Source organism: Erythrolamprus reginae, unplaced genomic scaffold (genome assembly GCF_031021105.1).
Source record: "Erythrolamprus reginae isolate rEryReg1 unplaced genomic scaffold, rEryReg1.hap1 H_45, whole genome shotgun sequence".
In the NCBI taxonomy this organism is placed as follows: Eukaryota; Metazoa; Chordata; class Lepidosauria; order Squamata; family Dipsadidae; genus Erythrolamprus; species Erythrolamprus reginae.
In genome coordinates, this window is record NW_027248501.1 from 276,676 (window position 1) to 301,743 (window position 25,068).

Sequence of the window (25,068 nt, forward strand, 5' to 3'; positions counted from 1 at the left end):
CAACAAAGTTGTCTGCAATGTGGGTTAGGAATCTGTTTGATTTCTCACTTGGTGCAGAGATAGTTTTCGAATTGTTGTCCAGGTACTTAAAGTCTCCCATTATTACTGTGTTGTGTTTCCTACATATGTGTGTTAGCTGGTTAGTAAAGGAGCTGCCCATTGTTTCTGTTGGATTTTGTGGCCTATAGTAAACTATTGTTGTGTTCCAATCATGTGTTTCATCCCACTAGGTTTCTGTTATTCCAACTATGTCATGTTCAACTTTGTGCATTAACATTTCCAGTTCATCCTGTTTCCTGAAAAGTTGGGCCAGTTGGTTTTCAAGGTGATTCTTCCCAGTCTTAGTGAGGTGTAACCCTTCTCTTGCTAAAAGCCCATCTTGGAGGTAATGTAGTCCATGATATACAAATCCAAAGTTTTTTTGGCAACACCAACCTTTTAACCAGTGATTCACTTGTGGAATTTTTTGCTCTCATTTCCATGGGTCCAACCCCACTTTACCAGGTTACCTAAATGGGCAGAATCTAAACCAGGGTTTATTCTGATTTTTACATGAAAGAAAATCAGGATGGAGACACGCAAAATGTGCTACTTTTTCATCAGCAGAGAGAGTACTGATCCCCAAAACAGCATCTTTAAAAAATGAATATTGGCAAAAAGCTGATGTACAAATTTATTTATTACTTTGTTTATATCCTGCCTTTATTATTTAGATAATCTGCTACAGCAGATGAGCTAATGGAGGAATAGCAGGTAGCATTGATAATTGTTCTGAACATATCACACAAACCACTGAAAATGACATTTTTGGAATGGGGAGAAGATGCATATGAGTTTTAAGGCTATATAAGGAAAATATATTTTTTTCGAGAAAAGGGGAGTGTAAGAATAGAATAGACATACGGAATGGCACATATACAGTTTATATGTGTTTGCCTGTAAGTCTGTTTGTGCACTGTTCCAAATTCAGGTGTCCCATAGATAATTTGTTATGTAAATTACCTGACACAATTGATAAGGGGAATGATTTTTGGTATGCTGTGTATATGAGAAAATAAAATACAGAATAAAATAATTTTGATTTTTTTTCTTGCTGAAACGGGCAACATCTGTTTTGCTTGCTAACATTCAGTTAAAATACTTTATGATTAGTCATATCATGTTTATTTCCAATTATTTAATGGACAACACCTCCTCAGATTTCATGATTTATTTTAGAAATCAGATTGAATACAAAAGTATCCCAAAATCGCAGTGGCTACTTAATCTCCACATAAATCAGCAATTGTTCTGCCTCATTATATTCTCTTTCCGATTCAGATTGGGCCTCAATAGGATAATGAAGCATTTGGGGAAAAAGATGCAAACCAAGAGACCTGCCCCAGAGGCCAAGATGGAAAAGATCTCAACAGCCACCATGGATTTCCCTTTAGTGCTCAGGTAGGTGGGGAGGAAGGTGATCCAAACACTGCAGAAGACCAGCATGCTAAAAGTAATGAACTTGGCTTCATTAAAACTGCCAGGCAATTTTCTGGCCATAAAAGCCACTGTGAAACTCATAAGAGCCAGGAAACCAAGATAGGCAAGGATAGCATAAAACATTAAAATTGAACCTTCCTTACATTCTATGATGGTCTCTCTGACCAAGGAGTGGAAATCCATGTTGAGAAATGGGGGAGAAGTTACCAGCCAGGTGGCACACAAAACCGCTTGGATCAGAGGACAGCCTAAGACAATGGAGATGGTCAGTGGTTTTCCTAAGAGTTTCCTTGTCTTGTTCCCTGGCTTGGTGGCCATGAACGCCAGAACCACCATGACAGTTTTTGCCAACACAGAAGAAACTGCAATGGAAAAGACCATGGCAAAGGCAGTTTGTCGAAAGAGACAGGTGAGCTTCCCAGGTCGACCAATGAAGAGGAAGGAGCAGAGGAAGCAGAGCAGGAGAGAGATGAGGAGGATGTAGCTGAGATCTTGGTTGTTGGCCTTGACAATTGGTGTGTCATGATGTTTACGGAAAATCATGAGGATAGCGACTGTGATCAGAGAACAGAAAAGAGCTAAAGAGGATAAAGCATATCCCAGGGGGTCTTCATAAGCAAGGAAGTGGGGCTTCTTGGCAATGCAGTGGACCTTATTCTTGTTGGGGTATTTACCTTGTGGGCAAGGATCACATTCAGCTGCATCTGAAATAAAGAGTTTTTATGTAAGTATTTAAGAGTCATCAACCATGAATGTTATTTCACCTTCAGAGGTGACTTTGCTGTCCCCTTTATTCTAGGGCCAGTTTCCAATGGAAATAATGGAATGAACAACTGTGCATTTCATGGTGGATCAAAAAAGACCAACCCTTCTTCATTATTAATGATCCAGTGATACATTTGCCAACAACACGCATCTGTTCATCTCAAGCTGGGCTGGTCAGTTTGCTATAGAAAAAAGGTGCTTTCCATTCACTGGGAATTTCCATGGCTACTGTGGCTTTCAATGACAGAGTGATGGTCTTCCCCACTTGATACTATAACTACAAAAGACTGCTTTATTTATCTGCCAGAAACGTTGTTCTTTTAGGCATTCATACATTATCTTTTCATGATCCTGAGAATGTCCAAAATACAACGGAGAAAATATAAAAAGACACACTGAATGTCATGAGAGAGAATACCATCTTTCATTGATCCAAATTGATTTATAAAGAATTGGTTACAGGAAGAAGGATATACAATTATGCACCAAGTATTCTGAAAAGAGAAAAAAAGTGATCTACATGGAAAGTCCATAAGTTTTACCCTGAAACTTTGAAACCTGTCTAGTGTATGAATTATGTTTTTTTTAAAAATCAATATTTTGATTTAGGGAATGGTTCACTTATTCTGGAAACCCTATATTTGAAGGATGTCCTACCTGTCTGATCAGAAATGCTCCCATCTGAACAAGGGGTACATCGGTAGCAGCAAAGTTGCTTGCCCTCTGGGACACTCCTCCTCTCTCCTCCATGGCATCTCTTCTTGCCACACCTGCCAAAGGGTGCCTTCTAAATTAGAAAAGAGAAATACTGTAGACAAATCAAGCATTGAGAATTATTCTTTTATCCATTTCCACATTTGGTGACCAGATCTGGTCCAGCATGGTCTATCAGAAACTAAGAACAGCTCCTGGGAGATTCAGTTCAGTGGCATTCCTGACCCACCAGTGGATGCTGGAGATTGAAACTAGGACATTGGCATGGACATGAAAATGAATAACACTGAATTGCTATGAAACAATGACACACAAGGATCCAAGTGAACGGTGTGAAAAAAACAAGTTCTTGGAAACCCAAAGGTGCTTTTCCAAGAAGCCACTGGACTTTCTGGGTTTTCTGTGAAGACATTTCTTGGAAGACGTTTCACTTCTCATTTGAAGAAGCTTCTTAGATAAGAAGTGAAATGTCTCCAAAGAAAATCCAGAAAGTCCATTGCCTCTTGAAAAAGCACCTTTGGGACAACCATGACCTGGATGACTGAGAAATTTGGCTCATGAGTTAATCAGGGCATCAGTTGGAAACTTGACAGAACAGACAGAACTTTGCTGCCTGTGTAGAAAAGAACCTTTTGGAAGAATTAGAATGTGTTAGCAAATTAGAAACGTAGAAGAAATTTCTGATAATTGTGGCAACCATGAAGAACTTGGTTCTCAGTGTGATTTAGCAATGTCTCTGTTGATAATGTTTCTTTTATTAATACAATGCTATAATACATTTTTATTGAGTATAGTAACAGTAGAAGGGCTAGGAATACATTTGATTTTATCAATTATGAATATCTATGCTTACATATTCTATTACCTGTTTGTAGCTATGACTATCATTTAGAACTCCATCTATCTTGAAATGTTTGAGTAAGAGTGTATCCTATCGCTTCCTGGAGGACATACTCTTATATAAATAAATAAAAACAACAACTACCACCCAGCTGCTGTGTCCTAAAACTGGAGCTCTTGCCTCACAATCAAGAGGTTGTGAGTTGTATCTATGGCAGAGACAGGTGTAGGGTCTCCTGTTTGGGCAGTGGGTTGGATTAGATGACTTGCAAAATCCTTTCAAAATCTGTTAACATGTTAAAACTACACTGAGCCTCATTTATTGATTTTAAGTGTGATTCAACAATGGGAATGATCCATAGAAATCACTGTTGCCTAATGACCAATTCAGTTACAAGAAGTTCTTTCTAATCCTAACAAAAATCTGATCTTTGAACGGGTCCAAGGATGGGCTACAAGAATGGTGGAAGGTCGTAAGCATAAAACGTATCAGGAAAGACTTAATGAACTCAATCTGTATAGTCTGGAGGACAGAAGGGAAAGGGAGACATGATCAAAATATTTAAATATGTTAAAGGGTTAAATAAGGTCCAGGAGGGAAGTGTTTTTAATAGGAAAGTTAACACAAGAACAAGGGGACACAATCTGAAGTTAGTTGGGGGAAAGATCAGAAGCAATATGAGAAAATATTATTTTACTGAAAGAGTAGTAGATCCTTGGAACAAGCTTCCAGCAGACGTGGTAGATAAATCCACAGTGACTGAATTTAAACATGCCTGGGATAAACATAGATCCATCCTAAGATAAAATACAGGAAATAGTATAAGGGCAGACTAGATGGACCATGAGGTCTTTTTCTGCCGTCAGACTTCTATGTTTCTATGTTTCTATCTCAAATGTCTTACATGAAAAGCAGGTTTTTCGCCAAATGTCATAATGTCATATGTCCTGATTCAATAATTTAGTTAAGAAGTTCTGCAACTCTAAGAGAGAATGAATCTTCAACCTCACCTTTGTAGGCCAGGTAATTGCATTGGAGCGCATGGTGACAACCTGATCTGGAGGAGCGCTGGGATTTATTTGCCCAATTTTCTCAAGGACAATTGATCGATTGGGGAGAAGAACCCAATTGAGAAGGTCATAACGAACAGATCCCAGGCCTGTTTCTGAGAAGGAAATTTCCTCTCCAATACCATTATTGAACTGGACATTCATCAAGTAAGGAACAAGCTGAAACAAAAGAGACCTTCAGAAATTGGAATCATAGGCTGAAAACCACACATAAGGCATCCCAGCTTCTATCATTTTGTCGACTCTCAGACATGAAACAGGTTATGTAGAAAACAAACAGAGGGTCAATGCCCAAAATAGGAGGGACAAGTTGAATGAGAAATCCAATAACATGAAAATAGATGTGATACTTTTGTCATTAAAGAAACTTGGTGGAATGAAACCCATGCATGGAATACACAACTAGAGAGATTTAAGAAATGGAACTAATAAAAGAGAAGGTGGAGTTGCACTACATATAAGTAATAACTACATTTCTAGAGAAATATAGCAAGAGAATGATGTAAACCAGTGGTTCCTAAAGTGGGTAATACCCCCCCTTGCCGCCCCGGGTTTTCAGAGAAGGGCGGCATACAAATCTAATAAATAATAATAATAACAACAACAACAACAATAATAATAATAACAACAACAACAACAACAAAAGCAGCAGCAACAACAATTATTATGAGCCGGGATGGTGCAGCAGGTAGAGTGCTGTACTGCAGGCCACTGAAGCTGACTGTAGATCTGTAGGTCAGCGGTTCAAATCTCATCACTGGCTCAAGGTTGACTCAGCCTTACATCCTTCCGAGGTGGGTAAAATGAGGACCCGGATTGTGGGGGCAATATGCTGGCTCTGTTAAAAAGTGATATTGCTAACATGTTGAAGGCTGCCCTGAGTCTAAGGAGAAGGGGTTGGTAAATCCACAGTAACTGAATTTAAACATGCCTGGGATTAACATATATCCATCCTAAGATAAAATACAGGAAATAGTACAAGGGCAGACTAGATGGACCATCAGGTCTTTTTCTGCCGTCAGTCTTCTATATTTCTATGTTTCTAAGGGCGGCATAAAAATCGAATAAAAACCAAACCAAACCAAAGCAAACCAAAGCAAACCAAAGCAAACAAAACAAAACAAAACAAAACAAAACAAAAAGTTTGAAGACCTATTTGTGCCCCCAGGCTTGGAGCCATTAGACCGTAGCCCCTTAAACTTCTGCTGCATTTACTTTTGGCTGCATGGAAGGAAAGCAGCAGAGGTTTTTCTTTCTTTGCCCCATGCTCTGGATCTTCAGCTTCCAAATCCAGCCAGGGCAGAGGCCACTCTGGACAAGCATTTTTTACCCAGCGACTTCTACCTGTCCTGATTTTCCTCCTTCCTGCTATGGGCATCTCACGGTGGGGAGGACCACAAGACGGACATCCTACCTGGGACTTGTAACTCGATCATGTTCCTCAATGTTGTGCATTGTGCATCCAGGGTAGCCTGTTCTAAAAGAAAAGCTTGATTGAACTCTTGAGACTTTTCTTTTAGAATGGGTTACTCTGGACACAATGCTGAGGAATGCGATGGAGCTACAAGTCCCAGGTAGGACACCCATCTCATGGCCCTCTCAGCCCCCACCCCACCCAATCGGTCATCCTAAAATTGCACCCACCATGAGACGGGCATCCTACCTAAGACTTGTAACTCCATCATGTTCCTCAGTCTTGTGTCCAAGGCAGCTGGACACAACACTGAAGATATTATGTAGTGAATTGTCTGGGGATAACATTTGTTTAAGCAACTGTATTTGTTAATGCTTTGTTCACAGGGTTGCAGAATTACAATTGGTTATCATGGGCTCGCAAACTTTCATTACTGTAAATCGCACAATGGAAGTAAATGAAGCTAAAGTTCAGTCATTTTGATCAATTTCTTTTTTTTTTCAATATTTTTTTATTAATTTTCTTAAAATAACAGACAGACTTACAAACATTCAACATAGAATGTGGGGATGTATCATCCCCGCTTTTCTCAAAAGTATAAATGCAGATACAGAAAAAGGAATACATGGTTAAATGCGTAATTCAATACTACTAATACAAAAATATCTAGTAAGGAAAAGGTGATATTATAAAAAAGAAAAATAGTTATAAGTAATATAAAGTCAAACAATCTTGTCAATTCTATGTATATAAACTAAATCTAATATTAATCTCAATAAAAAGAAAAGAAAGATTTAAACCAAAATATCTATACTTATTATTAATCTTCTATTTTTTTTCTTATCTATCCATTCATAAACATTGTTCCATGTTTCATAAAATTTCGTTTCTTCTTGATCATTCAAGCGTCTTGTCATCATATCCATCTCCGCGCAGTCTAATATTTTTGTAATAACTCCCTCTTCTTTGGGGATATTTTCCCCTTTCCAATTTTGCGCGTAAATAATCCTTGCCGCTGTAAAAATATGTATGATTAAGTACAAGATTTCTTTTTTGTAATTTTGGTTTAGTAATTCCTAGTAAACAGAACTCCGGGGTAATTTCTATTTTTTGCTTTGTAATCTCTTTTGTCATTTTCTCTATCATTTTCCAATACATTTTGGCTTTATTACATGTCCACCATTGGTGGTAGTAGGATCCTATTTCTTTCTTACATTTCCAACACAAAGGTGATGTCTTAGGGAACATTTTTGCTATTCTACTTGGTGGGAGATGCCATCTATAGAACATTTTAATTTGATTCTCTTTCAAAGAAACTGATTTTGTCATCTTCCAATTGCACATCCAAACTTTCTCCCATGTGTCTAAATCTATTTCTTTGCCTATATTTCTGCACCACAGTATGATACTATCTTTTAATGTTAAATCAATATTCTTGTGAGCAATCAGATATGTGTATATTTTCCCAATTACCCTGTTTTGATTTTTAGTAATTAAATCACTTAACAAATTTTTATTTTTATTGAATATATAAAGTATATTGTCTTTCTGGTATCTAGATCTAATCTGTGCATAGTGCCACCAATCGATTTGTATCCCTTCGTCTTGTAATTTAATTCTAGTTTTTAATTTCATTTGATCATCTAACAAATCTTTATATCTTATTTTTCTTGTATCCTTGATGGAATTTGTTAAGAAGTGGTTTTTCTTTATATCTTTCCATACATCAAATAAATATTTTCTTAATGTATGTCTTTTAAAATAAGAATGATTTTTGTCTTTATCGTACCAAACGAAGGCATGCCAGCCAAGCATAAGATCATGTCCTTCTAATTTTAATGTTGTCGTGTCCTCTAGGGTTATCCAATTTTTAATCCATGTTAAGGCGGCTGCCTGGTAATATAATTTCCAATTTGGGAGGGCAAAAAACCCCCTCTCTTTTATATCTTCTAACATATTTATCTTAATTCTTGCCTTTTTTCCTTGCCATAAAAATTTTCTAACCACATTTGTTAGATTTTTGAAAAAATTTGCCCCTGGATTTATTGGGATCACTTGAAATAAAAATAATACCTTAGGTAAGATAATTAATTGTAGCAATTCTTCCCAGAAAGGATATTTTTAAGTTATTCCATATTTCTAAATCCTTTTTAATTTCATTAATTAATTTTATATAATTATCATTCTTTAATGTTATTGTTTTGGCTGTTAGCCATATTCCCAGATACTTTACTTTTTTAACTATTTGTATTCCAGTAATACATTCTAAATTACTTTCTTGTGATTTATTCATGTTTTTGGTTATAAATTTTGTTTTATTTTTATTTATTTTCAAACCTGCTACCTTACCATATTGTTCTATTGTCTGGATTAATCTTGGTGCTGTGACTATCGGGTCTTCCATTATAAAGGTCAGATCATCTGCAAAAGCCTGGACTTTATATATCTCTTTTCCAACTGTTAACCCTTTTATCTTTGAATCTGCTCTTATTTTTATTAATAGTGTTTCTAAAGTCATAATGAACAGGAGGGGTGAAATAGGACATCCTTGCCGAACTCCTTTATTTATTTTAAACACTTCCAATTGCTCGTTATTTAATATAATTTTTGTTGTTTGTTCTGAATAGATAGCGTCTATTAAATTAACAAATTTAGGGCCAAATCTCATTCTATTTAGTTGCATCTTTATAAATGTCCAATTAACGTTATCAAAAGCTTTTTGAGCATCTAAGAACATTAATGATAATGTTTTATCTGAACGTTGCTCATAGTATTCTAATACATTAATAATTGTTCTAAGATTATTTTTAATTTGTCTACCTGGCAGGAAACCATTTTGGTCTGAGTGGATTTTACTATTTATTACCGTTTTCAACCTGTCTGCATATATTGCAATAAATATTTTATAATCTACATTTAATAATGATATTGGTCTATAATTTTTAATTTTTTCCTTTGCTGTATCTGATTTGTGAATTAAAGTTATCAAAGATTCAGACCATGATTTGGGAATTTTACCATCTAACCTGCATTCATTAAAGATTTGCAGCATATTATTTCTTAATGTTTCATTTTCTATTTTATACCACTCTGCTAGGATAGCATCTGGCCCTGTGGCTTTGTTGTTTTTTTGCTTCTTAATAGTTATAAGGAGTTCTTCCATTGTTATGGGACTCTCCATCCTCTCCTGTTGTTCTTCTGTTAATTGTGGTAACTCTGAACTCTCTAAGTATTTAAATACTTCATCTTCCTCGATATTATCATCTTTGTACAATTCTTTAAAAAAAAATTGTACTATGTTTGCTTTTCCCTCTGTGTCATATTTTATTGTTCCGTCTTTGTCTTCTAAATATTTAATTAATTTAGATTGTCTCTGTTTTCTCAGTTTATATGCTAACCATCTACCTGGTTTGTTGGCATGTTCAAAATATTGTTGCTTAGCTCTTTTTATTTTTTCCAGTGTCTGGTTTTGTTCTTCCAGTATAATTTTATGTTTGATTAAATTTATTTTTTTTTCCAAATCCTTATTTTTCATATTTTGTTGTGATATAAATTCTAATTGTTTTAATTCATTCGTTAATTGTTCATATTTTCTTTTCTTTTCTTTGTTATATTTTGCTGTGTAGGATATTGTTAATCCTCTTATGTATGCTTTAGTTGCGTCCCATAAATTTTGGGGAGTAGTATCTGTATTTTTGTTAATTTCGAAAAATATTTTTAATTCCTTTTCAATCCATTCTTTATATTCTTTCTCTTTCAAAATATTTCTATTCATTTGCCAGTTGTAATGCTTTTTACTATTTCTCATGTAGACTATAACTGGATTATGGTCCGCCCAAGTATTAACATCTATTTCCACCTCTTGTATATACTCTGCTGTTGTTTTAGGAGCCCACACCATATCTATTCTAGTCCAAATTTTGTGGGGGTTTGAGTAAAAAGTATATTGCCTTCTTTGAGGATGTCGTTCCCTCCAGATATCATTCAATAACAGTTCTGCTTTCATTTTTTGAAAAGTGGAGGGTAGTAAATTCCTTTTTTTCTTTTTACTATTTTTCTTCTCCCCCGAGGGGTCTAATTGCCTGTTTGTTATGGCATTAAAATCTCCAATAATTAACATATTTTCCAAATTTAACTCTATAATTTTTTAGTGTAGTTTTTTATAAAATGCAATTTGATCATCATTTGGGGCATATATAGAAACAATAGCAAGAGGTCTAGGTTCAATATTAACCTGGACAATCAAAATTCTACCTTCATTGTCACTAAATAATTGTTTGGAATTTATAGAACTCTCAACATACATTGCTACTCCTCTTTTCCTTTGATCTGCTAATGCAGCATACATATTTCCAATTTTATTATTTAGCAATAAGTTCTGATTACTTTTTTTTATATGTACTTCTTGAAGTATAACAATTTGAGCCTTTTGGTTCTTAATTTTAGAAAATATTTGTTTTCTTTTTTTTTGGTTCATTTAGTCCATTGACATTTACAGAGAAAATTTTTAAGTCTCTCAATGTGGTCATTTATTGTGCTTCTTGGTTTCCCGCTGGGGTTGCTTTCTTCTGGCCCCGTGGTCCTGCTCCTCCGCTTGTGCAGATGCCCCCATGGCTTCCGCCTGCATTGCTTCCAGTTCTCTTGTTAACTGTTCCATTTCGCTTATTCCACTATTTTCATAGAAGTCTCTTGCTTGGTCCAGATTCTCCAACTTATATCTTGTTGATTTCCATGTCAATGACAGTCCTTGTGGAATGAGCCAGCGAAAAGTTATGTTCTCTTTGATCAAGAGTTTGGTCAAAAAATGGTAGTCTCTTCTAGTCTCTCGAACACGTCTTGGAATTTGTTTTAATATTTTTATTTCTTTACCTTTGTGTTGTAATTGACCAGTTCTTGACCAGTGCAATATGTCATCTCTCAAGGTTTTTCTTACAAATTTGATGTGAATCTCTCGTGGAAGGTTGAAACGGCGTATGTAGCTGTTCGAAGTTCTGAAAGCTTCATCGATTTCTTTTATTATTTCAAGTGGGTCCATCTTGAGGATTTTCCCAATAATGTCAGCCATAATGGCCTTTAAGTCTTCATCCTTTTCTTCTATTATATTTTGAAATCGTAGCCCATATGACGCACGTTGCATTTCCAGATGTGTGATTGATTCATCATATCTTCTGTAGCGTGAATCCGCTCTGTCCTCAAGGTGATCAATTCTTTTCTCCATTTTCTCCGCCTTTTCTTCAGCTACTTTCATTCGGTCTTCACTATCTTTCAAGGCTTGTTTGATCTCCTTCATCTGGTCTTTCATCTCTCCTGTGTCTACTTTCATGTCAGCCATTTCTGCTTTTATTTCGTCTCTCTGCTGGGTTGCATCGCGTTGAGATTGAAGCATAAAATCATTTAATGCAGTTAGTGTCTCTTGGATTGAGGCCAGGGAAGGTTGTTGTGGTTTCTCTTTGTCCTTCTCCTTGGTAAACATAGTTGCTGATAAGACCGGCTGTGCGGGGGATGGATGAGGCGAGCCTTGGGGGGACGATGCAACAGATGTCTGCTTCTTGATTGTTTTGGTGTAGGTAGAAGTACTTGACATTTTAAAATTTGAAATTAATATTATTTTATGTTAGCAGTATGTAGAAAATTGCTATAAATTCCAAACCTACACAATTAATTACCCTAGGCAAACCACAATAAAAATTCAAATACAAACTGAAATTTGGAATATAGTTCAAGTACAAATGCGATTAAAATTCAATGTTCAGGATATAACTCGTAAATTCTTATTACTCTAAGTCCAAAATTATATCAAAAAAGAAGAAATTGGTTTGGCACAGCAGGAGAAGAAAAGAAAGAAGGAAAACCAAAGGAGAAGGAGGAAGAAAGGAGATAAAGAAAAAAAAAGAAAAGGAGAGTAAAAAGAAGAGGGCAATCTAGAAGAAAAGAAAGAATATTATTCAATTAAGGAGGAGCAGGAGACCAAGGATTTTTAACAATGCATATACAAAACCAAGATAATTATAATGTAATATGGGTTTAAAATTCAAAACTTAGAATTGTAAGAAGGAAGAAGCAAAAAAACCAATTGTTAATATTCCAGTCGTAATGGAATGATTTTGTTGATTGAAGATCTAATCTGTTTTAGAAAACACTTTAGCGTAGGTTAAAAGAAGGTCCCGTTGATTTAAAAAATAGAAACAGTAAAGTTTAATCTTCTCAAAATTTATAAAATCTCAGTTTTCCAAACGATTGCGATTTAATTATCCAATGTTAGAATGAAGTCGATCCGTCTCTCGCAGCTTAAGGAAAATTGTAAAGCCTCTCCGCTGCGAATCCGACAAAACCGCCGTTAATCCAAACGAAATAATCCAACGAAGTAATCCAAATAGGGTCAATCAGATAATCCAAATATAAAAAATCCCAGATAGGAGGAAAATATTTTTTTTATATATTTATTCAAGTTTTGTGACTAGATAGTAAACAGTCTTAATTCTTCCGCTAGAAAAATCCGAGCCCGGACTTCATTTTCTAATATTTTTGTAACCAATTGCTTCAAGAGGTGAAAAAATATTCAGCCAAATAATGTCATTTTATATATATTAAACCTTTTATTGTCTCATTTTGAAATCCTTTAAATTCCCCTTGTTTTCAAGCATTTGACAATTCAAGTCCAAATTCAAGAAAATAAGTGAAAGTAGTAAAAATAAGTTCCGGCTGTTGATTTGCGCCTGGATACAATGTTTTTCAACAACTTTCTCTTTCGCCTTTTTTTAAAACTTTTTATTCTCTGCTTTCTTTTACTTCAATCTTCTTATTTAACATGAAACATAGAAGAAAAAAAATCTTTTTACCTTGATTGTAGCTTCTTTAGTGTATTCCTTTTTCAATGAGGATTGCTTTAATCTCTGCTTTCACTTTTCAGATGTTTCTTGCTTCCCTCTGGTTTGGTGGGATCGCAATGGCCGCGTCCTCTTACGAGAGGACCGGTGCTCCCTGCTCCAGAGCTGCAGGACAGACCCCCTGCCCCCGGAGCCTCGGCGATGGCTCCTCGGACAGAGGGAAATCCCCTGTTCTAGGATCGAGCCATCCAGACTCGATCCGATCGCGTTGAGGCGACCTCTGGGAGGGTGAAAGGAGTCTCAAGGCAGAGCCCTGCCAAGAGACTCTGCTGCGGTCCTCAACGAAACCAGAAGTCCATTTTGATCAATTTCTAAATCATTTATTTTCATTAGTCTGCATTGTTTTAGTAATCTGCAGACTGCTGATAATCAGTTACTGCTTTTTTCACTGTATCAGAAGGAACAGCAGAAAGTGTATTTCTTTCCTCCTCCCCTCCCTCCTTTCTTATTCTGTCTTCCTTCCTACCTACCATCTTCCTCCCTCCCTCCCTCCTCTTTCTTTCTTTCTTTCTTTCTTTCTTTATTTATTTATTTATTTATTCTTCCCTCCCTTTCCTTCCCTTTCCTCCCTCATTTCTTTTTATGTATGTCTTCCTTCCTATCTACCATCTTTCTTTCTTTCTGTCTGTCTGTTTTTCTTCCTTTCTTTTTGTTTCTTTCCTTTTTACTTTCTTTCCTCCTTATTATTCTATGTCTGGCCTTAAGGTGCTTTGGAAAATAGCCTGCCCCCACTCCCTTCTCTCTGTGCAACCCCTCAAATACTGGAAGAGTGCTATCATGTCTCCCCTGTCCTTCTCTTCACTAGACTAACCATGCTCAGTTCCTTCAACTGTTCTGCAAATGTTTTAGTCTCCAGTCCCCTAATCATCCTGGTTGGTCTTCTCTGCACTTTTTCTAGAGTCTCAACATCTTTTAGTATACAAATACTGTATTTAAAGAATATTTCAAACAATACTCCAAGTACATTCCCTCTGTATTGACTGAACAAGAAGTGACAGAAATTACCTACCATGACTGAACATGTGAGATCCTTTTTCCAAGATTCATTATGGCTGGTCTAACTCCTAAGACATATATAAACTCATAATATAAACTGAATAAATAAAATCTCACAGCCAACCCCCACTCAGTAAAAGACCTTGGAATAATAATATCAAATGATCTAAGTGCCAAAGCCCACTGCAACAATATCGCCAAAAAGGCTTCTAGAGTTGTTAACCTGATCCTATGCAGCTTCTGCTCCGGCAATCTCACACTACTCACCAAAGCCTACAAAACTTTTGCCAGACCCATCCTTGAATACAGTTCATCTGTCTGGAACCCATGCCACATCTCAGACATCAACACTCTTGAAAATGTCCAAAGATACTTCACCAGAAGAGCCCTTCACTCCTCCACTCGAAATAGAATACCCTACGAAAGCAGACTATCAATCCTAGGTCTAGAAAGCTTAGAACTACGTCGCCTAAAACACGATCTAGGTATTGCCCACAAGATCATATGCTGCAACGTTCTACCTGTCAATGACTACTTCAGTTTCAATCGCAACAACACAAGAGCACGCAACAGATTCAAACTTAATATTAACCGCTCCAAACTTGACTGTAAAAAATATGACTTCAGCAATTGAGTTGTTGAAGCGTGGAACTCATTACCTGACTCAGTAGTGTCAACCCCTAATCCCCAACATCTTTCCCTTAGACTATCCACGATTGACCTCTCCAGGTTCCCTAGAGGTCAGTAAGGGGCGTGCATAAGTGCACCAGTGTGCCTTCCGTCCCCTGTCCAATTGTCTCTCCTTATCTCATTTATCTTTTCTTCCTTTCAAATATGTTCACCTATACTTTTATATCTTTTCTTCTATTCTTTTCTTTATTTATATGATTACATATCTATTCTCTTTAATATGTATTTTGTATTGGACAAAATAAATAAATAAACAGATACATAAATAAATAAATAAACAAACAAACAAATAGATAAATGAATGAATGAATGAATGAATGAATAAATAAACAAATAAATACATTGCATGTAAAGCATATGCTACAGCACAAATAGACATGAATATTTCAGATAATACATATGGGAAGTTTCCACTCTAAGATCTATGGACTGAATAAAAAGGAACAGAGATTACCTGCCAAGATTTAACATTTGAGATCCTCTTTCCAAGTCTCATCAGTGCTGGCAATAATCCAGATCCATAGATTGAATGTAATGTGCGTGCCAGAGCATAAACGGCATTGTAGATATTGTAACTTTCACCTGTCATGCTTGTTTGAAACACGTAAGATGGCAGATGCTGTAAATTCTCTTTTCCTGTACAGTATCTCTTCCATACAGTATTTCTTCCATCCAAATAATTACCTGGTTTGAGGAACTCACATAGAAAGACCTTTTCCCACCACAATGGGAGAATCATATCACCTTGTGGGTTCAAAGGGTCTAAAGAGAGGAGGAAATTGTGGAATTCTGAGATATCACTAGTGTGTTCCCTCAAATGCAGGGACCCATGGATGTGCTTTAAAACATTCCAACCATCTTGAAGATGGTTTGTATGTGGCTTCCAAAAGGAAGTGAAGATCCATACTTTTGGAAGTGGAGTTTTATCAAATAAGTTCAGAGTCCTTAGAAATCTTTCAAGAATGTCAGGGTCTGCAAAGGAAAGCATAACTTCAACATTAGCCCACATTTTGGAATGTAAAGTGAATTTCCGGATTTCCAAATGAGAAGCATCATGTTTCGCCATATAAGTGAAGGCTATGCAGATCTCCTTCTCCATGAGCATTGACCTCAAAGTTGAAATGAATCGTTCTCCATTGTCACTATCGCAGGAAATAAACCCAACCCAGTTCCACTGGAAATACAGGAGCATCCAGACTAAACCCACAAATTGAGGAAATTCCTTGGGATTAATCCGGAAGGAAGAAGGATAGAATCTTCTATCTCCCTGAATGAACTCAAAGCCAACAGTGAGCTGGAAAAAGTGAGAATATCTTTAAAAGAGAAAAGTAAAGATGGATGGTGACTATTTTATAGCAATAGCAATAACATTTAGACTTATATAATGCTTCGTAGTGCTTTTAGAGCCCTCTCTAAGTGTTTTACAGAATCAGCATATTGTCCCCAACAATCCTCTGGAACCAACTCCCCCCAGAGATTAGAATTGCCCCCACCCTCCTCGCCTTTCGTAAGCTACTTAAAACCCACCTCTGCCCCTTGCCCCTTACAATTTTATGCATGGTATGTCTGTATGTATGCTTGGTTTTTATATTAATGGGTTTTTAATCGTTTTTAATATTGGATTATTATTGTACGCTGTCTTATTATTGCTGTTAGGCACCCCGAGTCTCCGGAGAGGGGCGGCATACAAATCCAACAAATAAATAAATAAATAAATAAATAAATAAATAAATAAATAAATAAATAAATAAATGAATGAATGAATGAATGAATGAATGAATGAATGAATGAACGAACGAACGAACCAACGAACGAACGAACGAATAAATGAATGAATGAATAAATAAACAAACAAATAAATAAATAAATCTGGCTCCTGATTTTACCCACCTCGGAAGGATGAAAGGCTGAGTCAACCTTGAGCCGGTGGTGAGATTTGAACTGCTGAACTACAGCTAGCAGTTAGCTGGAGTAGCCTGCAGTGCTGCACTCTAACCACTGCGCAATCCCAGCTATATTGTACAGGATGTGCATAAGTGGACCAATGTATCTACTGTCCCTGTCCTAATGTTCCCTTTTATTTGTAACCATCTCATGTATTCACAATCATGTTTATAATATTATCTGTGATCTTATATATGCTTGACAAATAAATAAAATAAATAAATATTCACCCCAAGAGTCAAACTAAGTTATTTTGACTGATGATCTTCTTCCTTTCTTAGAAAGAGCTATCAAATAATATATTTCCACTGGTTTGATATGTCAGAATACAAAACCCATAAATCTTATGTGGAAGATAAAATGCAATGAAAGAGTATCTATACAGGTATGAATAATACATTAGAATGGAATTCCTATGGAAATATTACATTATGTAACTATTATCATGCAACTACATTTTGACATATAATATATAATAATCTGTCCAAATATAAGATAAATTCCCTAAGTCAAGAAGCCCCCTTACCTGTGGGACCTTGAAGATACTGAGGATGGAGGCCATCGGCATTGAGTATTTGGGGTCATCACCTCCAATCACAGAGACTAGAATGTCCCGCCGGTCACATTTATAGCCTGGAACCATTTGATCCCGTGTAGAGAGCAGAAAGAAGCTGATCAAAGAAACTCTCTTATTCCAGTTGGCGTTGTCATACATGTTGAATCCCAGAGTGATGTTGGGGAGGAGACCCAGATCCTTGTTGATCTCCATCACTGCAAACACCAAGGCCAGGAACTGCAGGTAGTTTTTGGGTGTTGGTCTATAGAGAGACAAACATTGTGAAACATTACACCTAAGCTTGTGTGTGCTGTCTTCTTTGTTTGTTTATTAATGGTTGTTTTTTTAAAAAAAAATGATTAAATGTGGATGACTTTGTGAGAAAGAAGAAAAGGCTGCCTATCCATATAGAAACATAGAAACATAGAAGACTGACGGCAGAAAAAGACCTCATCGTCCATCTAGTCTGCCCTTATACTATTTTCTGTATTTTATCTTAGGGTGGATATATGTTTATCCCAGGCATGTTTAAATTCAGTTACTGTGGATTTACCAACCATGTCTGCTGGAAGTTTGTTCCAAGGATCTACTACTCTTTCAGTGAAATAATATTTCCTCACATTGCTTTTGATCTCCCCCCCCCAACTGACTTCAGATTGTGTCCCCTTGTTCTTGTGTTCACATTCCTATTAAAAACACTTCTCTTCTGAACCTTATTTAACCCTTTAACATATTTAAATGTTTCAATCATGTACCCCCTTTTCCTTCTGTCCTCCAGACTATACAGATTGAGTTCATGAAGTCTTTCCTGATACGTTTTATGCTTAAGACCTTCCACCATTCTTGTAGCCCGTCTTTGGACCCGTTCGATTTTGTCAATATCTTTTTGTAGGTGAGGCCTCCAGAACTGAACACAGTATTCCAAATGTGGTCTCACCAGCGCTCTATATAAGGGGATCACAATCTCCCTCTTCCTGCTTGTTATACCTCTAGCTATGCAGCCAAGCATCCTACTTGCTTTTCCTACTGCCCGACCACACTGCTCACCCATTTTGAGACTGTCAGAAATCGCTACCCCTAAATCCTTCTCTTATATAATACAATGGTTCTCAATATGGAGGTCGTGACCCCTTTGGGGGTTGAACAACCGCTTCCCAGGGGTCACCTAAGATCATTGGAAAAGACAAATTTTTAATGGTGTTAGGAACTAAAGCTTCTATTCTGGTGCCTTGGAATATATTTTTACAACTGGACCTATCAGGCGTTTACAGTGGGGGTTTCCCTCTGACCTTCCTGCCAATCAACTTAAAGCTCTGTTGAGAGAATTGGCACTAGACATATGGTTGAGGGTCACCACAACATGAGGAACTGTATTGAGGGGTCGCAGCATAAGAAAGGTTGAGAACCACTGAATAGACCATTTTATATCCCTCCCTCTGGAGACCTCACCTACAAAAAGATATTGACAAAATTGAACGGGTCCAAAGATGGGCTACAAGAATGGTGGAAGGTCTTAAGCAGAAAACATACCAGGAAAGACTTAATGAACTCAATCTGTATAATCTGGAGAACAGAAGCAAAAGGGGGGACATGATCGAAACATTTAAATATGTTAAAGGGTTAAATAAGGTCCAAGAGGGAAGTGTTTTTAATAGTAAAGTGAACACAAGAACAAGGGGACACAATCTGAAGTTAGTTGGGGGAAAGATCAAAAGCAACATGAGAAAATATTATTTTACTGAAAGAGTAGTGGATCCTTGGAACAAACTTCCAGCAGGCGTGGTTGGTAAATCCACAGTAACTGAATTGAAACATGCCTGGGATAAACATATATCCATCCATCCTAAGATAGAATACAGAAAATAATATAAGGGCAGACTAGATGGACCATGACGTCTTTTTCTGCCGTCCGACTTCTATGTTTCTATGCTTCTATCATTACCCATTTCTTCATTTTGCTTCAGTGTTTGCTATCCTATCCAATTTCTTCTTTGACAAAGTAAACTAATTTTGTTCTCTTTGGAGCAGCTTCTTCACATCTGGCAACCATTGCTGAACACAAGACTCCAGTGGGAAAAAAGAAAATGTTTACTGAGAACCATTATTCTAAAGCAAAATTGAATTTTGCATATGTATATGCATCTCTCTGCCTGCCTGCCTGCCTGCCTGCCTGTTTGTCTATATCTTTGCAGCACCCCATTCCAGAAAAGTGTTACTCATTTCCTTGAGTCTTTCATCATGATATTCTGTCCAAATTAGCATTGTACCTCAACCTCATCACTAAGTTAAAAACCTTCCAAACTGCACTGGAAAGTTCAAATATCACAAAAGTATTCCTGAGAAAACACAGCAACTAGAGCACTAGATACTTGTGCTCCAGGAAAAACTTACAAATAGGGAAGAGAAAATGGATATGGGTCTTTGTTAAAGTATAAGTAAGGGTCCCAATAGTTCCCCAAATGCAGATTCCCACCAATAATGAGATCACCAGGCCTATAATACTGTTCCTCAATCTTGTAATGTTGTGGCAGCACACAAAGGGTTTGCATCCTCTTGGCAATAATTGGAGGCAGGAGCCAGAAGAGCAGCAACAGCAGGAGAGGCAGCCAAATCATGCTTTTCACTTCCCCTCCTAGATCAGAATGGAATAGAATAGAATTCTTTATTGGCCAAGTGTGATTGGACACACAAGGAATTTGTCTTGGTGCATATGCTCTCAGTGTACATAAAAGAAAAAGATACATTTGTCAAGAATCATGAGGTACAACACTTAAAGATTGTCAGAGGGGTCAAATAAGCAATGAAGAAACAATCAATATTAATAAAAATCTCAGGATACAAGCAACAAGTTACAGTCCTACAGTCCTAAGTGGGAGGAAAAGGATGATAGGAATGATGAGAAAAAACTAGTAGAAATAGAAGTGCACACTTAGTAAAAGTTGGACAGTGTTGAGGGAAATATTTGTTTAGTAGAGTGATGGCATTTGGGAAGAAACTGTTCTTCTCTCTAGTTGTCTTGATGTGTAGTGCTTTGTAGCAAATCTTGAAATCAAGAAATCAATGAAGGCAGAGGTTGAATTGCAGGCATCACTTTAAATTTTAATAGATAAACCTAGGGCATGATACCTGGATGAATTTGGGGAAAATATATCAAACATGCTTCCTCTTACCTTTGTTTGGGCTTTGACCAAAGAGAAAATTAAGGGTATTTGAGTCTCTTCAAACCCAAGAATTAGCTCTTTGCAAGACAAGGTGATGTAGCATTGCCTGCCCCCATCTGGAGAACTCGAAGCATTTTTTTAAAGTAGATTTTATCTTGGAAGATTGCCGTGGCTTGAAATCCACTAGGACTATATTAACAACTATTGTGCTCCTGATAATTGCAAGGGAAAGCAATAGTCCCGGCCTCTTAGCACTCCATTTTGTTTGCACAGAAAGGGAAAAGCACATTTATGTCTCTTGTTGCCAATCCACAGAGCAGCTGGACTTGAGAGTCAATACATGAATGTGAGCACCTGTTCACAAGGTAGAATTTGTCCTGATCCATAGTTTGTTCAGTTAGTATGAATGCTAATGGGGCATGGGGGAACATGACACACAGTTGCACTTTTATGAATGTTTGGATGGAATTGTGGTTACTATGTAACCACATGACAAGGGATGAAAAGTTAGTTTCCAACTTCTCCAATGATCTGTGGGAAAGTCAGCCCTCTCCTAGAAGAATGAAATATTTTGAGAAATATTTTAAAAGGCAGAATAAAATATTTCCCTTAAAAATAAAATAAAAATCTTAAGGGAGACAGAAAGAAAGAGCCGGGGTGATGCAGCAGGTAGAGTGCTGTACTGCAGGCCACTGAACCTGATTGGAGATCTGCAGGTCCGTGGTTCAAATCTCATCACCCGCTCAAGGTTGACTTAGCCTTCCATCCTTCCGAAATGGGTAAAATGAGGACCCAGATTGTGGGGGCAATGTGCTGGCTCTGTTAAAAAGTGCTATTGCTAACATGTTGTAAGCCGCCCTGAGTCTAAGGAGAATGGAGGTATAAAATAAATAAAATAACTCAGAATTCCACCTCCTTGCCCAAAGTGGGGCAATTTTGTGCCCATTAAGAAAGACCAGGCCATCCCATCTACAAAACAAAAGCTCTTCAGCTCCAGGAGATGTGGTTAAGGTATAATTCTTCAGGACATAATAGGATTAACCCAGTAAGACACAGTGCTCACTAAATTGCACAATCACCTAGGAACATTGCATCATGTTCCTAATTTCAACCAAATGTAGCTCTGACAACCCATAGAGCCAGCTATGACTCCTAAATAATCCCTACCAAAGGCAATAGGATACATGCTCTTTGCACAAGAACAGAAATCTCGAAAGCAAAATCCAAGGGGAAGTAAAAAAAAACCCCAACACCTCACTGTAAACTCCAGGTAGTCAGCTGAAGACATCTATCTAAAAATATCATATGTCAGGTCCGTAATCCTCAGCTTTTTTCATTTCACTGACATCCTGCCATAAAGCAAAAAGGGGGGATGGAGATTGGTGAAGTAAAGGGGGGAATGTAAAGGGGGGAATAGTAGGATGTAACGAACAGAGGCATCAATTTGGAACAGGCCAGCTGATCAAGGATGGAGCTGTGAGATTGGAATGTATAACTCCACCAAAGCATTGCCAACCCTCAGAGCTGATCCCTAAATATCTGATCATTGGGCAGTGATGGACTTGTCAAGTGGAGGAGGACCCAGGAAAGGGGAAAATGTAATCCTTCCCTAGCAATATTCAAAGCCAGCTTTCCTTATGCTATCACCACTTGACCTTAGTAAAAGTAAACCTTTAATTTAAAAAATGGAGTTGATGGTCTTTCTTTTTTAAATGGTAAGGATGGAACATGCTTGACTTCGGAGAGACTTCGGAGAGGGGTGGCATACAAATCTAATAAATTATTATAATTATTATCAAATTATTATTATTGACACCATCATTCAGTATAAACTGGATGAAGTAACAAGAATGGATGCAGTGTGGAATCAAATGGATCACCCAAAACATACCCAAGTTGCAACATTGCATTTTAACTTAAATTTCTAACATGTTTGCATTAATTTTTGCTGTAAGCCTCCTTGAGTCTCGGGGAAAAGTGGCATAGAAAATTAGATAAAAAAATAAAAAATAAAAAAAATGAATGAATGAATGAATGAATGAATAAGTAATAAACACATACACATGCACACAAACAAACAAAAAACAAAATAAAATAAATGAGTGTCACAGTGTTCGGGGTTCCTTCTTGCTTTGAGAGGCCCATCTTTATTCAGCTAAATAAACATTAATTGCTTATCAAGGCTGTTAATGTATGTGCAAAGTAACCTTTGAATAACAAGGATATGCACCAGCGGTGGATTGCTTCTACTGCCGCTACTGGTGCACTGTGTGTGCAGCTTTTGGGGCCTTGCATACGTATGCGCATGTCCCAGTGTCTTTCTACTTCTGCTCCTGCACAGTAAAGAAAACCTCGCACGAGAGATTTTGGTAAAAAAATAATTGCTTTAGCGCATGTGCAGGAGCAAAATAATGGTTGAAATCTAATGCATGTACACAACCTCTCATGAGATTTTGCTTCCTGTGCATGCGCAGAAGCAAAAAGTATGCAGGGACGCACATGCACGCATGCAAGACACCTGAAGCTGCGTGTGCAGCTCAACTTTTGCTACCGGTGCAGTGTCCTTTACCGTTCCGGTACGAGCCGACTTCTGATATGCACATGGAAACATTTATGAGAGTAGTTATGAATAATTATTCAGCCACACACAGATAGAATAAGTTGAGTTAAAGTTTACTTTAAGAAATACCACAACCCAACAAACAGTCTTGGTCATACACGTACTAGTGAGAATAACAGTCCAAAGAAATATTCATATCTATTCATAGAGTAAAAATGACTCATTTAAATTCTAGAATTAAAAAACCCCTAATAGTCAAACGAATGAAAATGTTAGTAGGGCACTTAGCAAAACCTTGTAGATCAACAGAAAAAAATATGTTTAAAAACATTGATAGTGAATCCAACCCTTTTTAAGAACTGATTTGATAAAAAAATAAATGAAGACATTGTACTGCTGAAAATTCTTAGCCATATATTTAATCTCAATGTTGATTTCCATATATATCACAAAGGCTTCTCGGGGGACAATTGACCAAATGTACCCAAGTCAAAATAAAAGCTCCCAAATCCCATATAAATTTAAGTTTTTTATGCTTCATTATATTTTCCCTACAATTCAGATTGGGTCTAAGTAAGATAGTGTAGCATTTCGGGAAAAAGATACAAGCCAAGAGAGCAGCTCCAGAGGCCAAAATGGAGAAGATCTCCACAGCCACCATGGATTTTCCTTTGGTACTCAGATAGGTGGGGAGGAAAGTAATCCAAACACTACAAAAGACCAGCATGCTAAAAGTAATGAATTTGGCTTCGTTAAAGCTATCTGGCAATTTCCTAGCCAAAAAGGCCACTGTGAAACTGATAAGAGCTAGGAAACCCAGGTAGGCAAGGACAGCATAAAACATCAAAGCTGAGCCTTCATTACATTCCAAGATAGCCTCTCCAACCAAAGAGTGGAAATCCAAATTGGGAAATGAGGGAGAGGTTGTCAGCCAGATGGTGCAAAGGACTGCTTGGATCAGGGGACAGCCTAACACAATGAAGTTGGTCAGTGGTTTTCCTAAGAGTTTCCTTGTCTTGTTCCCAGGTTTGGTGGCCATAAATGCAAGAACCACCATGACAGTTTTTGCAAAAACAGAGGAAACCTCAAAGGAAAAGAGAATGGCAAAGGCAGATTGTCGGAAGAGACAGGTGAACCTTCTTGGTTTTCCAATGAAGAGGAAGGAACAGAGAAAGCAGAGCAGGAGGGAGACCAGGAGGATGTAGGTGAGATCTCAGTTGTTGGCCTTGACAATTGGTGTTTCATGATGTTTCAGGAAAATCACCAGGACTGCCAATGTGATCATAGAGAGGAAAAGAGCAAGACATAATAAAGTGTATCCCAGGGTCTCTTGATAGGCAAGGAAGTGGATCCTCTTGACAATGCAGTGGTCCTTGTACTCATTGGGGTATCGGTCTTCTGGGCAGAGGTCACAATGGGCTGAATCTGGGATCAAGAATATTTGTTTAAAATTTCAGAGGTATCTGCTATAAGTATTATCCTTCCTTTCAGGGTGATATGACCACCTCCTTTCTGCTGTGACCAACCCACAGTGATGGAATGAACTTTGTCTTTTATATAAGGGCACAAAAAGGGCAAATAATCCTTCATGATGACACCGAGGAGAAGTTAGAGACAAGAATCTGTTCAGGTTCAGCTGTTTGATCAGTTTGCTCTGGTATAAAGTGTCTCTCCAATCAATACACACACCAATGCCTACTGTACATTTCAGAGAGAGAGAAATTATGAAATATGGTTTATTACCCAATTTATACTGAATCCTCCAGAATTCTGATAGCTTTGTAAGCCAGGAACCTTGCTATTTTTTTTATAAGTTTACAATAACAGATTTGAAAGGGACCTCGGAGGTCTTCTAGTCCAACCCCCTGTTTAGGCAGGAACCTTACAACACTACAGACAAATGGTTATCTAACATCTTAAAAACTTCCAACGTTGGAGCATTTACAACTTCTGGAGGCAAGTTGTTCCATTGATTAATTGTTCTAACTATC

At 37.3% G+C, this 25,068-nt stretch overlaps 1 protein-coding gene across 1 annotated transcript; it reads right to left on the bottom strand.

Annotated features, from left to right (window-relative positions):
• Positions 1 to 1,278: 1,278 nt before the first annotated feature.
• LOC139155684 (vomeronasal type-2 receptor 26-like) lies at positions 1,279 to 24,134 on the bottom strand. Its single transcript, XM_070730928.1, has 9 exons — positions 23,562 to 24,134; positions 20,527 to 20,537; positions 17,327 to 17,618; positions 15,311 to 16,150; positions 11,526 to 11,774; positions 11,217 to 11,318; positions 4,810 to 5,028; positions 2,902 to 3,031; positions 1,279 to 2,183 (listed from the first exon to the last, which is right to left on the bottom strand). Exons 1-9 carry the CDS (start codon positions 24,132 to 24,134, stop codon positions 1,279 to 1,281), a joined length of 3,321 nt encoding a protein of 1,106 aa, XP_070587029.1.
• Between the last annotated feature and the right edge of the window lie 934 nt (positions 24,135 to 25,068).